This window comes from Corvus kubaryi, unplaced genomic scaffold (genome assembly GCF_017639235.1).
Source record: "Corvus kubaryi isolate FWS band 111438036 unplaced genomic scaffold, C.kubaryi_AGA036_p1.0 37394, whole genome shotgun sequence".
Classification (NCBI taxonomy): Eukaryota; Metazoa; Chordata; class Aves; order Passeriformes; family Corvidae; genus Corvus; species Corvus kubaryi.
In genome coordinates, this window is record NW_024581133.1 from 12,666,759 (window position 1) to 12,681,428 (window position 14,670).

Genomic DNA, 14,670 nt, shown 5'->3' on the forward strand with positions numbered 1-14,670 from the left:
GGGCCGGGGCGGGCGGGCCGGGGCCGCCTCGGCCAATAAACGTGCGCACAGCTCCGCGTCCCTGCCTCGCCGTAGTTCCGCGCGCGTCCGCCGCCGCGGGGTTCCGGCCGCGCCGCGGTTCCGTGCTCGGGCGTTCCTGGTGCCGGCCCGGCCCCCGCCATGGCCCTCGCCGGGCGACGCGACGCGCCCGAACCGCCGGACTTCGGGATCCTGAAGCGGCTGGCGCGAGACCAGCTCGTCTACCTGCTGGAGCAGGTCCGGGGGCCACCCGGGACAGGGGTCCTGCACGGGGGCGGGCATGGGGAATCGGTGGGATCGGTATCGGCTCTGGGGTTGGGGGTCGGGAGTCGGGGCCGGCCCGGGAGGGGCCTGTCACGGAGCAGCCGCTGGGTGCCGGCTCACGCCCTCCTGCCCGCAGCTCCCCGGGAAGAAGGACCTGTTCATCGAGGCCGACCTGATGAGCCCCCTGGACCGCATCGCGAACGTGTCCATCCTGAAGGTACCGCGGGGTCTGGTCGGGCGGCCCCGGCCGCCCCTGCCCGCCGCCACCGCCCGCGCCGAACCCGCGCCCTGTCCCCGCAGCAGCACGACGTGGACAAGCTGTACAAGGTGGAGACCCGGCCGGCCCCCGGCGCCAGCGACCAGTGAGTGCCCCGGCGCCGAGGCTGCCTGCGTGCCTCTCCCGGCTCAGAACGCGTCTGTGCGGAACCTGCTGGTGCCCGAGCACAGCTTTGGACAGAAGGGTCCGGGGCAGGCAGGGACGGGTACGAGGAGCCCCTCTCTCCCCTCTATGGTGCAGGTTCTGCTTCCTGGTGAGGCCACGAGTGAGGACGATGAGGTTCATTGCCGGTGAGTGCGGCCCCAGGGGCAGGTGCCCCTCACCTGGGTGCGGTGCTCTGGGCACCGCTGTGCGTAGGCCCGAGAGGGGCTCCCGGCGAGTCCCACTCCCGGCGTTTCACTTGTGCCTGGGGTGGTCGGGCTCTGTGAGCCGAGGGACCACGGGCCGAGGGAGCCGTGCCTGGCAGGGTGGGCAGCTGTGCAGGGTTTGTGCGGGGTGTTCACAGATATTGTCAACGCTGACAAGATGTCAGGAAGGAGCAGGAAATACAAGATCATCTTCAGCCCCCAGAAGGTCAGTGGAACCCACGGTGCTGCCTGTTCCCCTGTCATTCTGTGCCTGCCCAGCCTTTGCACCCTCCACCTTTTCTATAGGCACTGAAAATTCTTTGTTTCTAACCCAGAAAAGTTTAAATAAACCCAAGTGTTGTGACACCTGGGAAGGAGCTGGGCCCCTCCAGAGCTTTTCCTGCTAAGAGCTTGCCTGGCCCTGAGGGTCTCCCCTTCTCTTCCAGTTCTATGCTTGCGAGATGGTGCTGGAGGAAGAGGGGGTCTTTGGTGGTGAGTGGAGCTGCACTGCTGGCTCGGGGTAGCTGACACTGCATGATCCCATTTAAATCCCAGTGCTGGGATCCCTGTGTGGGCAGGGACAGGAAGGTGGGCAGGGGACACGGGTTCTCTCGAGGCTGGCTTGTGGGCAGATGTGTGTCTGTCACAGTATTGGCCCCTCTCTTCTGCCTGAGGAGAGGAGAGAGGGTCCTGCCACCCATCCTGTCTGGAGCTCCACAAGCCCTGTTTTGGGGCTGCTGTGTTTCTTGGGGCTCTTCCTGCCCAGGGCTGCATAACTGTCCCCTGTCCCTGTCCCAAACACAGATGTCACCTGCGATGAGTGGTCCTTCTACCTGCTGCCCCTGGATGAAGACATCATCAGCATGGAGCTGCCCGAGTTCTTCCGTGACTACTTTCTGGTCAGTGGGACACTGCAGGGGGGTGACAGCCCATCCTGTCCCCTGTGCCTCACTGGGGCTGGGGACAAGGTGCTGTTTGGAGAGGAGGTGTGTGACATCCTGCTCAGCCCCTCAGCCTGCACTGCAGGCACCATCTGCTCCCCAGGGGCAGTTCCTGTTGGGGAGTGGCAGCTTGCCCCCGAGCTGGTGCCTCTGCTCCTGGCTGAGCAGCTTTGGGGCATCCCATTGTGTTCCTCCTAGGAGCTCCCAGCACAGGGCCCACTCCGTCCCCAGCCCAATCCCCTGCCGTGGCAGACCTTCTCAGCCAGCTGCCCACACTCACTCCTTCATCCTGCAGGAGGGAGATCACCGCTGGATCAACCCCGTTGCCAGAGCCCTGCAGTTGCTGAACTCTCTTTATGGCCCTTTTGGAAAAACTTATGGCATTGGCCGCTGTGCTAAGGTATGGCTGGCACTAGGGCTCCCTTGGGTCCCCATCAGGGGTGTGGCTTGCAGGGACCTGGACCCCATCAGCCATGTGACAGCACGTCACCACAGAGGTGTCACTGCGCTATGCCTCCTCCTGGGCAGGTTTTCAGGGGGTCCCATATGCCAAAGTGGGCAGCAGAGGGGCAGCTGCTGCTCGCTGGGGTGTGGTGGAGCCCCCCGTGCCCTGCAGGGGGGAGGATTTGTGCCTGGCCTTGGTTGTGAGCCCCACAGCGTGCCAGGGCCCTTGGTGGGAGCCTGGGGCTGCTCCCCCACCCTGGCAGCCTCTGCCCCTCACAGATGAGCTACGAGCTGTGGCGGGACTTGGAGGAAGAGAGTGAGAGCGAAGGCCAGGGCAGGAAGCCTGAGATTGGACACGTCTTCCTCATGGACAGAGGTGGGCTGAGGCGAAGGGAGCGGTTTGGGCAGCAGGTCTCCCAGAGGGGCAGGGAAAGCCTGTGTTGGGGTGGCTGGAGGACTGTGAGGGCAGCCTGGCTCTGTCTCTCTTGGCAGACACAGACTATGTGACAGCACTCTGCTCCCAAGTGGTCTACGAGGGGCTCGTGGACGACACCTTCCGCATCAAGTGTGGTAGGCGACAGGGCAGCACAGGGCTCTGCACTCACAGCGGGGCACAATGGGGCTCTGCACACACCTGGCCAGTGCCTGCAGGGTTTGTGCCTGGCATTGTCAGGCACAGCGCTGTTCCCACAGGAACAGTCCCAGCGTGAGGTGCTGCTGGAGGTCATCCACAGGGACAGTCCTCACTTTGACCAAGACACTGGGCTGGCATCCCCTGTCTCTCCTGCCTCTTACAGAGAGGCTTCTGCATGTGGGAATGTTGCTGTGTCTGGGACAAAGCAGCTCTTCACTTTTCCCTGCAGGCAGTGTGGATTTTGGGCCAGATGTCACCTCTTCTGACAAGAGTATTAAGGTGCTGCTCAATTCCCAGGACAAAGTGAGTCCTCACAAGCCTCAGGGGAGTCCCCTTGGTGGGAGGAGGCAGAGTGGACCATTCCCTTCCCCTAAGCTTGAGCAGGAGTGGCTGGGGACTGCTGGGCCCCCAGAGCATGGGTTTAGGCACAGAGACCAGAGAAACCTGCTCTGCAGGTGCAGCTCCATTTCTGAACCTGTCAGAGTCCCTGCATGCAGGACTGTGTCCCAAATGAGCGTTGTAAGGTCGCTTAAGGAATCACCAGCAAAGGTATCTGCAGAAACAGGTTTAATATAAAAGCTGTAGCATGACAAAATTCGTTGGCAAAGTTTTAAATGGTTAAAGCACACAGATGAAAAGCAAACAAAAATTACAAATCAGTCAATACAAACCAAAATCAACCCAAAAATATCTATGTGGAGGTGGAGGTGGGGAATATGGGGGGAATCAAAAGGATAGGAAAGGGTAAGGATAGAAAGTAATACGGAAGACTCTCTTGTTGAGTCACAAGGTTCATAGTAATTTTCCATCCTGGCCACAACTCAGGTTGATATCTAACTATGGAATTTGATAATGAAAATATTATTCCACTTGGGTTTTTATTCAGGTTCCAAAAATAAGTTTCCCAGGCTGTTCATTAAAAACCAGGAGCTTGTTAGACAGTACTAGTTCCTGGGAAGAAAGAGTGTTTCTGCTAAGCTGGGGAGGAGCTCAGCCCAGGTGCTATTCATCAAGGCTGATCCCTGAGGAGCATTTCTCAGGTCATGGTGTGGCCTGGGTCAGAGGGATGCACCAACACAGGTTGCTGTGCCATCAGCCAGTGTTTTGGGGTGTGTGGCCAAAGTGCTGTGCAGGTTACTGGGGAGCATTGGCCCTGGGGTCTGTGTCTCCAGGGCTGCAGCTGGCTGGGCCCTGGTGGCTGTGGTGCTTCCACAGGTGTTCAGCCAGATTCGGAATGAGCACTTCTCCAGCGTGTTTGGCTTCCTGAGCCAGAAGTCACGGAACCTGCAGGCACAGTACGACGTGAGTGTCACCCTGGCGTGCGGGATGCCTGCAGCACTGTCCCTCGCAGCTGGGCCGCCACCCCTGTGCTCTCCCTCCCACAGCGGCGCCGGGGCATGGACATCAAGCAGATGAAGGACTTTGTGTCCCAGGAGCTGAAGGGACTGAAGCAGGAGCATCGCCTGCTGAGCCTGCGTAGGAGCCTGAGGGGAGGGAGGGGCCCTCGGGTGTACTGCAAGTGCTGGAGCACCGGGGAAAGCAGGGAGCTGGGGGGCCCTGGATGTGCCCAGGAGGGGCAGGGCAGGGGCTGTTGGTGTGTGCCAACAGTGCCTGCAGAGCCCTTTCCCCTCCAAAGCTGCTGTGTCTCTTGGTTGTGTAGATATTGGTGCCTGTGAGTCTATCATGAAAAAGAAAACCAAGCAGGACTTCCAAGAGACCATCAAGGCTGAGCACTGTGAGTGCTGCTCCATGCCCTGTGTGTGCCTGCCCCTGTCTCAGTCTGACCCATGGCCTCGCTTGCCCCAGGCCCAGGCAGCGTCACACCTGGGTGTTCCCTGTGTGGCCACCGTCCTCCCAGTCCCTTGTTTTGGGGGTGTCTCAAGATCCTGAGAAGGGTCAGGTCGCACCCTCTGAGGGAGAATGTCTGCTGAGGTGGGGGCCCATTCCCTGGGGCTTTGGACGGGCAGCTGAGCCCAGAGGCCAGACCCCACCTCAGTGGGCTGGCAAGAGCCCTGGGGTGATGCTGCCTTTGCCCCTGTCACAGCACTGCTGGAGGGCTTTGATGTCCGTGAGAGCACCAGCTTCATCGAAGAGCACATTGACCGGCAGGTCAGACCATGGGGATGCCTGCTCTGGCTGCCCTGTCCTGCCCCAGCTAAGCCCCTGCTCCCCACAGGTGTCCCCCATCGAGAGCCTGCGCCTCATGTGCCTCCTGTCCATCACAGAAAATGGTGAGTGCCCAGCTGTGCTGGGCCAGAGCAGTGGCACTGAGCCCCAGCCCTGGCACAGAGCTCACCTGGTGCTCCCCACAGGTCTCATCCCCAAGGACTACCGCTCCCTGAAAACCCAGTACCTGCAGGTGAGGGGCCCAGGGAGTCACTGCAGGGCAAGAGCTGTGTCAGATAGGGGTTCCCCTCCCTGTGGTTCTGGCCACGAGGCGCTGGGCAGCAGCACTCCTGGGGATGGGCTCTGCCTCCACAGACTCTTCATCAGTGACAGCACACCCAGGCTGTCTCTGCAGGATAGACCCTGCCTCCACAGGCTCCACTTGAGCCCCACTTGAGCCCCTCTACAGGCTCCACTTGAGGCCCTCTACAGGCTCCACTTGAGCCCCACTTGAGCCCCTCTACCTGCCCCTGCCTGTGCTTGCCAGGGGGCTCTGAGCAACCTGTGCCTCGCTGCAGAGGGGACACTCTGTCTGCTTCCCATGCTCGCATGTGGGGCTCCACACTGATCTGGCTGCCCCGTTCACAGAGCTACGGGCCCGAGCACTTGCTGACCTTCCACAACCTCAAGCGCATCGGGCTGCTGACGGAGCAGTCAGCTGGGGAGACCCTGACAGCCGTGGAGAGCAAAGTCAGCAAGCTGGTCACAGACCGTGCTGCAGGTGAGCCAGCCCACTGCCCCATGTCCCTGGGAGCTGCTGCCTCAGATCTGGCTGGGAGCACATGGCAAACCTGTGGGCTGCAAGCACCAAGTGTGTCTCCAGCAGTGGTGCTGCAGGCAGTGCAGTGGGCTCTGCTGTGGGGACACCAGGGCTAGCAGCCACCACAGCCGTTCACCAGAGCACACAGCTCTGCACATCTCTGCCAGCCTGCGTTTGGGATCCAGACAGAACCTTTTAAGATGTTTCTCCTTGTCATGTTTTCCAGGAAAGATCACAGATGCGTTTAATTCTTTGGCCAGGAAGAGTAATTTCCGAGCCATAAGCAAGAAGCTGGGGTTGGTACGTCCTCGAGGGGTGCTGGCTGGCTGCAGTGCCTACAGAGCAGAGAGCTCTGCTTAGCCTGTGCCCGTGCCCAGGCTGCAGGCTCTGCACTTGAGGGGGACACAGCTCAGGGCCAGAGCTGCTGCAGCTGCTCCAGGCAGCCTGCAGGCTTCTCCCCAGGGCTGGGGGCCATTGCTGCCAGCTTCCCACTCTGCCCAGACCCTGCACCCTGTGAGTGTGGTGCGGGGCTGGGGCTTTCCTTGTCCCCTTCAGACACAGCAGTGGCACTGGGCAGGCAGCCCTGTGCCTTCCATCCTGAGGCAATGAGGGGTCCCAGGGTGCTGGCGAGGTGACCTTTCTTCCCCTGGCCCTCACTGCACAGCCCACCCAGGCCATGGGATGCTGGCTCTGGTGTGGTGGGGCAGGAGGTGGGGACAGAGCCATGCACCAAGCATCTGTCCCTCCTCACCCCTGCACCTCTGAGTGGGGGTGAGGCCCCAGGCAGCCTGGTCCTGTACCTCTGGTGTCACCTGTCACTGCAGATCCCTCGGCTGGATGGCGAGTATGACCTCAAAATGCCTCGGGACATGGCGTATGTTTTTGGTGGGGCCTATGTGCCCCTGAGCTGCAAGATCATGGAGCAGGTGAGCTCATCTGCTGCTGGAGAGAACTGGGCACATCCCCTCAAGCCCCTGCCTCCTTTTGGGGAGTCCAGCAGGGGTTCCTCTGCCCAGGGCTAGGGCTGATGGTGTTCATCTACTGCTCTGAGCCTCCTGAGCAGTGCCGAGCACCCAGCCAGACACCCCACCTGTCCCTTAGGTGCTGGAGCGCCGGGGCTGGCAGGGCCTGGAGGACGTCGTGCGACTGCTCAATGGCAACGAGTTCTCTGTCTCAGGTGGTGGTAGGGGCAGGCTGGGGGCGGTGGGGCTGGCAGCGGGCATATCCTACAGCACTCTTCCCTATCCAGACAGCGCTGTGGAGGACAACCCTGCCTGGGAGTCCCAACGTGTTGTCCTTGCTGTCTTCCTGGGGGGCTGCACCTTCTCTGAAATTGCTGCACTCCGCTTCCTGGGGAAGGAGAGAGGTAGGAGTGGCTTGGGGAGGGTAGGGAGCAGGCAGGAGCCTGGGGATGCTGCCACTGCAGCATGCAGCCAAGCAGGGTCTGTGCTCAGGAACCAGCACAGGCTGAAGCCCCTGGGGAAGGGGGTGGCGAGGTACACAGCTCTCCTGGAAAATGGGCGCGGACAGGGCTGGGAGTGTCAGTGCTGCCCCACAGCACGGCTGGGGCACCGACGGGCCTTTCCTACAGGGTGCAAGTTCATCTTCCTGACCACGGCCATCACCAACAGCGCCCGCATGATGGAGGCCATGATTGAGGCCAAGGCCTGAGCCCCGGAGCGGGCCGAGGGAACCCTGCCAGTAAACATCTCTGCTGACAACGACCCGGCCTAGGGCTGTGTGTGTGAGGGTGGGCGCTGGCGGGAGCGCTACCCCGGGGACAGCGGCCCAGCGTTGAGGCGGCGGACGCGGCGGGCCGGGCGGCGTCCCGGTGCAGCCCTCAGCGCATGCGCGGGGACGCGCAGGCACCGCCCGGGGCGGGGTCACGGGGCCGCTGGCAGCTCGGGAGTGCGCGGCGGCGCCGTTAGACGCGGCAGGGCGGTGGCGGTCTCGCTCCGGATTGGCTGGAAGCGCCGAAGGCTCTCCACTGCCATTGGCTGGGGGGCGGCTTGGGGCGGGGCGGAGGCGCGGGCGGGCGAAGGGGTGCAGCCCTGGTGGCGGTTGTGGGCGGGGCCGCGGTGACGCGGCAGCCAATCAGCGCGGCCGGGAGGGGAGTTCGAATCGGCGGAGCGGCGGCAGCGCAGCGCGGGGCGATGAGGAAAAGGTGCGGGAACGGGGGAACCGGGGGGAACCGGGAACCGGGGCTGGGGGGCACGGCTGGCCGAAAGTGCCGGGACTGCTGGGAACCGGGGCTGGGGGGCACGGCTGGCCGAAAGTGCCGGGACTGCTGGGAACCGGGGCAGGAGGTCACGGTGGGACGGGCGGCGGCTGGGGGGGCTCTCGGGTCCCGAGACTGTCCTTGGCCGCTGACGGCCCGCGGTGCCCTCAGCGAGGTGCTGGCGGCCGAGGCCGCGTCCTGCCTGAATCGGGCCATGGCGGCGCTGCGGGACATCTGGGAGGAGATCGGTATTCCCGAGGAGCAGCGCCTGGAGCGCACTGACGTCGTCAAGAAGCACATCAAGGTGAGGGGCGGGGCGGGGGGTCACCGGATCTTCTGTTGAGCCGCGTACCTGCTGCAGCGGGAGCCCGCGACCCGAGCAGCTCGGAGTGAGCTCACCCTGGACTGCTCTCTCGGGTCTGCCGGGAGCCCTGCCCAGCTGTTACCACGCCTCTGCCCTTGCCCTGTGCAGCCCCGTCTCACTGGGCTCCCCACGCTGCCCACACCTCACTCGGGCCCAGCCGTGGTCTCAAGCGGTGGTCCTGCTGCCCTGCCCACTCTGCCTGCACGTCCCCTGCTCACTCTCCATTCCCACACCCTGCCTCTAACTACACTTGTGCTGCAGAGTCTCCTGGACATGATGGTGGCAGAGGAGGAAAGCCTGAAGGAACGTCTCCTGAAGAGCATCGCCCTGTGTCGGAAGGAGCTGGACACCCTGTGCAGGGAGCTCCAGCTGGGCCCCTTTGAGGTGAGGTGTGGAATCCTGGGATCCTGCTGGCAGCAGTGCTGCTGCCTGGCCTCTGCCTCGGTGTCTCGAGAGGCCAGAGCTCACAAGGCAAATATCTATCCAAAACTGCTTTTTCGGGTGCTTGGTAGAGCCAGGGGATTTGTGGCCTCTCACAGGCCAGGCACTGGTAGGTGGTTGTGTGGTGTTCTCTAGCACCTTGTTTTGTGTGTTGCTGGTGTTCTTGCACCTTCCTGGGGAACATCTTGCTCAGACCCAGGCCTGGTGCCCCCAGTGTTTGTATAAAAAGCCTAAAGCCTGAGTCAGGTGTGGGAGAAGTGTGGAACAGAGCTGATTTCTGGCCTCTTGCAGACAGAGGAGGAAAGTACCATCCTACAGATGGAGAAGAACCTGCGCACGCGTGTGGAGGTGCTGCAGAAGCAGAAGCGGGACCGGAAGCAGGAGCTGAAGGCCCTGCAGGAACAGGACCGAGACCTGTGTGACATCCTGTGCACAACTCTGTTCAGCATCGACACTGGGAGTGTGCCCAGCCTGGAGGACTTGGACCACTACCGGCGCCATGTGGCCTCCCTCAACACCCTGAAGGTGAGCGTGGAGGGTGAGGGGGTCGCTGAGAGGCCCGCAAGGGGCCCCTGGTTCCTGACACTGCCCTCACCCCCAGGAGCAAAGGCGGGAAGAATTTGTCAGCAACAAGCGTCAGATCATTCTGCTCATGGAGGAGCTGGACCACACCCCGGACACTAGCTTCGAGCGGGACGTGGTGTGTGAGGATGAGGAGGCATTCTGCCTGTCCAAGGACAACATCGTGGCCCTCCAGAACCTGCTGCAGCAGGTATGTCATGCTCTGAGGCAGTGCTGGGGGCTGCTGTGTGTGCTGGCAGCAGCTGCCACCACGATGTCAGAGCAACTGCTAGGTTTTGAGCAAGGCTGCGTGTTAGAACACCCTTTTCAAGGGGCTGAGATCTCGTGTGCCAAGCGTGCGGCTTTGCGGGTGCAGCAGAGCCAAAGGCTGCGCTGACCCCCTGCTCCCCCTCCCTCCAGCTGGAAGCCCGGCGGGCCCTGAACGAGGCTGTGTGCACGGAGCTGCGCGCCAGGATCGTCGCGCTCTGGGAGAGGCTGCAGATCCCAGAGGAGGAGAGAGAGTCCTCAGCCGTGCACCTGGCTGGCTCCAGAGTCAAAACTAGGAGAGCTGTAAGAGCCCTGTTGCGCTCGTGGTGGGAGGGCTGGGGGCAGCAGCACCTGGGGATCTCATGCTCCTGTTTGCTCAGTAAGGGGTGAGGTGAGCAGGCCAAATTCTGCCAAACACCTGCCTGGAGGCTGGTGCTGGCAGCTGCCTCATTCTAGAGAGCGGCTCATGCAGAAGATGAATCCCGTTCTCCTCCCTCTTCCTCCCTGACCTGTGTTCTGGTCCTGGGGATAGTTGCAGCTGGAAGTGGACCGTCTGGAGGAGCTGAAGCTGCAGAACATGAAATCCGTGATCCATGCAATCCGGGCAGAGCTGGCTGATTACTGGGACAAATGCTTCTACAGCCAGGAGCAGAGGGAAGGCTTCAGCCCCTTCTACGATGGTGGGTGCTGGCTGGCCAGGCAGTTTTGGGGGAGGGATCCCAGGGGTTCCAGCACCCCCCTGAGCTGGCTGTTGTGCCCTTCCAGAGGATTACACAGAGACACTGCTCGAGCTGCACGATGCTGAGGTGGGCAAGATGAAGATCTACTATGAAACACACAAAGATCTGTTTGAGGCTGTTCAGAAGTGGGAGGAGAACTGGAAGCTGTTCCTGGAGCTGGAGGTATTGTCCAGGCAGGAACATGCCAGGTCATGGATCAGTGTACACCTCTGCTCCCATGGGCAGAGTGCTCTGGGAAGGAGCAGGGGAGCGCTGGGAAGTCATGGTGGGCCAGTGCAGGGATGGGGTGCTGTGTTTTGAGTATTGGGGTGTTGGTGCAGGGCTGGCTCCTCTGGGGCCTTCACCACGTGAGGCTGAGGGCATTGGGTGGTGTGTTTGTGTCTCTCATGACCCCCTTTCTCTACCAGAGCAAAGCAACTGACCCCGGTCGCTTCAACAATCGCGGAGGAAACCTGCTGAAGGAGGAGAAGCAGCGAGCAAAGCTGCAGAAGACGCTGTCTAGAGTAGGTCCAGATTTGGGGAAGGACCTGTGGTCCCACTGACAGAGGAAAAGGGATTCTTGGGTGTGGGGACACCTGCATTCAGCGCAGCCCCTACACTGCTCTCATGTCCTGATCAGCTGCAGGAGGAGCTGGAGAAAAAGGTCCAGACCTGGGAGCAGGAGTTCAAGGGAGCTTTCCTGGTGAAGGGGCAGCAGTTCATGGAGTATGTGTCAGAGCAGTGGCAGCTGTACCGTCTAGAGAAGGAGAAGGAGAAGCAGGAGCGGGTGAGTACAGAGCTGAGCATGTTGGCTTCTGCCTGGGAGTGTCCCTGGCTCTTGCCTAAGAATGCGAGCCTAGGGATGTGCCTGCTGGGCCCCGGGCTCTGCATGCTCATTCCCAGCCTGGAAGTGGCAGGCAGTGGGGCTGGTGCCCATTGCTGTCACACCCATGTGGGCCGAGCCCCTTTCTGGCCCAGAAAAGTGCCAGAGGTGACACTTGGCTCTGGATGCCTGTAAATCTGATGAAATTCCTGCCGTGTGGCTGTGCCAGGCTGTCAGCAGGGCAGTGCCCACTGCCAGTGTCACACAGATGCACCAGCTTCGTGGTGCTCTGGTGTCTAAGTGCAGGTGTCTCCCACAGCACCTGAAGAAGAGCCGGCAAATGGAGACGGAGATGCTGTATGGCAGCACCCCACGGACACCCATTAAGCGGCGCATGCTCAGCCCCCACACACCTGCCAAAGTAAGCAAGGTAAAATGTCCCTGCAGAGCAGTGTGGTGGCCTGGGGTCCTGCCTGGAGCTGAGCTCTCCCTGGGCTGGAGCATGGCCTTGTGCTGGCCTCGGCCTCGTGGGGATGTGTGGGGAGAGATCAGGGTGCTGCAACCCCATGGGAGGATGTCCTGTGTGATGTGTGCTCTGCTGTCTCCTCAGCTCCACGGCACCTCCATTGCCAGTGCCACCCCCAACAGCACTGTTCGCTCAGCCTTTGGGGGTACCATCTCCCACTCGCCCACATCTCGGCTTCCACCCTCTGGGAAGAAGGTGAGGGGCCTTGGGGGAGTCCCTGCCCGGGGCTGGGCTGGAAGGGATGGGTGAGCTGAGCTGGTGCAGCTCTTCTTGCTGTCACCCCATGGTTCGCTGCCTCCCCTGCTGAGCTTGTGCGGGACAGAAGCCCCTGTTTGTCCACAGTCTGCTCTGTGGGGCTACTGCCATCCTGCTGGGGTGTTGCTGACCGCTGACCCGAGGGAGGAGGAGGGTGCCAGAAAATCTTCCTCCAGCCCAGATTTCTAGTGTACTCCTGTTCCCTAGTGCTGAGCCTGCAGCTTGGGGGACCTTCAAAATGTGTGTGTGCTGCTGGACAGGGCCTGAGCATCCTGGTCTAGTGAGTGGCATCCCTGCCCATGGCACGGGGGTGGAACAAGATGGGCTTTAAAGTCCCTTCCTACCCAAATCATTCCAGGATTCTGTGATTCTATGCCATATGTTTCAGGGGCCAGAATTGGACCCTGGAGTCTGGAGAGCTCCTGGAGCCTGACACTGCTCTGGCTCCACACAGCAATGGGTAGTGAAGCTGCTGCAGCTCTCCTGCCTCTGCTCAATTCCTGCATCCCATAACTGTCACCTCTGCCCACAGTTCGGCCGGGCTCGGACCCCCAGCCGCGCGGCAGCGAAGCCCCCCCGACCCAGGCTGAGGGAGCGGAACAAGGAAAACATGGCCCAGCTGGATGGAACCACCCTGAGCGGTGGGTGCACCCCCACAGCCCCTGCCCAGCGTAACCACAGCGTTAGTTCTGTTGCCAGCACCTATTCTGAGTTTGCGGTAATTCACCTCTTCTAACCCCCCCCTCCCCTCACTGCACAGCACAAAACCTTTGCTCCCTCCTCTCCAAGCACCCCATGGGGCTGTGTCCCCCCGCTGTGTCCCTGCACAGCACCCCGTGTCCTCTCACAGGGTGGCTGCTCCTGCCCCTGCCTGTGACTCCCCATGGAGAATTTCAGAGTTGGAGGCGGAGGGCCCTGAGCAGCCACTGGGGACAGACCACCAGCCCAGAGGACAGGCTGCAGTCAGGGACACACCTGTGCAGGGACAGACCCAAGGCAGAGCCCTGGAGGAGGGAGTGAGCAGAGGCTGCCAGTGGATGGGGCTTTCCTCTCTTGGGGGGGACCCTGTGGGGCCTTGGACAGCCTCTGTCCTCCCATCATGCTGGGCTGAGCCTGAGACTTACCACTGTATGACACTACCAAAAACTTCTTATACATTTTAGTAAACAAAGGCATTTATGTTCATTGGGTACAAGTTACATAGTTCAAATTAATTTGCATTTCATCTCCTTTTGGCAGCCTGGCTTGCCCTTTCTCTGTCCCCCCTGAACTGTGCGGCAGCAGCCCCCTCCCTTCCCTCAGCCCCCTCTCCCACTTCTTGTTTCCACAGCGCGAACTTTCAAAGGCTTCCAACTTTGAAAGCACCACTCATGTCCTCAACTCCACCACCAACAATGCCGCGTGATGAATCCCTGTGCTGGCAGCTCTGCATGGCCTGCAGCATCTCCTGCTCCAGGATAACCCTCCTCTTGGTTGCCGCTTTAGAAATGTGCTTTTATTTAAAAAATTTTTCTAGATGATGTGAATAAAGTCCCTGTACAGCCCCCACCTCTGAGTGGATTTGCTGGGGTCCCCGGAGGGGGGGAAGGCGATGGAAGGGCTGGGGCAACCCCCAATCTCAGGGTGTGGCTCTGGGGAGTCCCAGCCAATCAGGAACAGAGCTGCAGCTTCTTTGGCCAATCAAGTCCAGCAGCTCCAATCTGCATCCTGATTGGCCAAGTAAGCTGGAGTACTGATCCACATCCTGATTGGCTGAAGAAAACAGCAGCTCCAATCAGCATCCTGATTGGATGAATAAGCATCCAATCCATCCTGATTGGAACTCCAATCCACATTGTGACTGGCTGAAAAAACTGGAGCTTCAAGCTCCATCCTGATTTGCTAAAAAAGCTGGACCTTCCACCACATCCTGATTTACTGAAAAGGCAGTATCCTCAATCCGTGTCGTGATTGGCTGAAAATGCTGCTGCTTCAAGATGCATCCTGATTGGCCAATAAGCTGGAGCTCTGATCCGTGTCCTGATTGGCTGAAAAAGCACCAGCTCCAATCCGCACTCCCATTGGCTGAAAAAGCTGGAATGCCAATCCATGCCCTGACTGGGCAAATAAGGTGATGCTTCGATCTATATCGTGATTGGCTGAAAAAGCAGCAGGTCCAATCCATGTCCTGATTGGCCGAAGAAACTGGAGTTCCAATACGTGTTCTGATTGGCTGAAAAAGGCAACACTTTCAGTCTGCACCCTGACTGTCTGAAAAAGCAGCAGCTCCCATCCACATCCTGATTGGCTGAATAATCTGGAGCGTCAATCTGTGTTCTGATTGGCTGAAAAAGATGCAGCTCTGATCCACATCCTGATTGGCTGAATAAGCTGGAACGCTCATCCTTGTCCTGACTGGCCAAAGAAGCTGGAGCTCCAGCCTGTGTCGTCATTGGCTGAAAAATCTGCAGCTTCAACCTGTGTCCTGATTGGCTGTAAAAGCTGGAGCTCTGAGCCACATCCTGATTGGCTGAAAAAGCCACAGCCCCAACCCGTGTCCTGATTGGCTGAAAAAGCAGGAGCTGCAATCCTCACCCTGCCAGGCCAGAAAAGGTGAAGCTCCGATCCACATCTGGAGTGGCTGAAAAAGCTGCAGCTTCAATCCA

At 60.4% G+C, this 14,670-nt stretch overlaps 2 protein-coding genes across 7 annotated transcripts; both read left to right on the forward strand.

Annotated features, from left to right (window-relative positions):
• The first annotated feature begins 85 nt into the window (after window positions 1-85).
• Window positions 86-7,575, forward strand: VPS33B (VPS33B late endosome and lysosome associated). Its single transcript, XM_042039109.1, has 23 exons — window positions 86-255; window positions 419-499; window positions 583-644; window positions 800-849; window positions 1,065-1,132; window positions 1,353-1,398; window positions 1,711-1,805; window positions 2,143-2,247; window positions 2,571-2,667; window positions 2,784-2,861; window positions 3,155-3,228; window positions 4,141-4,227; window positions 4,311-4,401; window positions 4,586-4,660; window positions 4,970-5,034; window positions 5,102-5,156; window positions 5,238-5,284; window positions 5,680-5,812; window positions 6,078-6,151; window positions 6,676-6,777; window positions 6,953-7,028; window positions 7,101-7,217; window positions 7,443-7,575. Exons 1-23 carry the CDS (start codon window positions 160-162, stop codon window positions 7,520-7,522), a joined length of 1,854 nt encoding a protein of 617 aa, XP_041895043.1. The 5' UTR covers window positions 86-159; the 3' UTR covers window positions 7,523-7,575.
• On the forward strand, window positions 7,571-13,573 carry PRC1 (protein regulator of cytokinesis 1). 6 transcript variants are annotated; one of them, XM_042039112.1, is made up of 14 exons: window positions 7,571-7,591; window positions 8,241-8,373; window positions 8,695-8,817; window positions 9,166-9,399; window positions 9,476-9,646; window positions 9,856-10,005; window positions 10,235-10,382; window positions 10,468-10,604; window positions 10,850-10,945; window positions 11,062-11,208; window positions 11,564-11,674; window positions 11,855-11,965; window positions 12,558-12,743; window positions 13,356-13,573. In XM_042039112.1, exons 2-14 carry the CDS (start codon window positions 8,284-8,286, stop codon window positions 13,428-13,430), a joined length of 1,779 nt encoding a protein of 592 aa, XP_041895046.1. In that variant the 5' UTR covers window positions 7,571-7,591; window positions 8,241-8,283; the 3' UTR covers window positions 13,431-13,573. The 6 variants fall into 6 exon arrangements, with proteins under 6 accessions (XP_041895046.1, XP_041895049.1, XP_041895045.1 ...); XM_042039115.1 differs by lacking the exon at window positions 7,571-7,591 and adding an exon at window positions 7,907-8,015; XM_042039111.1 differs by lacking the exon at window positions 7,571-7,591 and adding an exon at window positions 7,923-8,015 and having other exon boundaries at window positions 12,558-12,707.
• Window positions 13,574-14,670: the final 1,097 nt, after the last annotated feature.

Bases quoted from the DNA above. Each gene is read 5' to 3' on its own strand.
- VPS33B (XM_042039109.1), top strand. From the start codon at position 160: ATGGCCCTCGCCGGGCGACGCGACGCGCCCGAACCGCCGGACTTCGGG. The intron at 3,229-4,140 runs GTGAGTCCTCAC...GTGCTTCCACAG, and splicing joins TGCTCAATTCCCAGGACAAA to GTGTTCAGCCAGATTCGGAA. The intron at 4,228-4,310 runs GTGAGTGTCACC...TCCCTCCCACAG, and splicing joins ACCTGCAGGCACAGTACGAC to CGGCGCCGGGGCATGGACAT.
- PRC1 (XM_042039115.1), top strand. The intron at 9,400-9,475 runs GTGAGCGTGGAG...CCTCACCCCCAG, and splicing joins CCTCCCTCAACACCCTGAAG to GAGCAAAGGCGGGAAGAATT. The intron at 10,006-10,234 runs GTAAGAGCCCTG...TCCTGGGGATAG, and splicing joins GAGTCAAAACTAGGAGAGCT to TTGCAGCTGGAAGTGGACCG.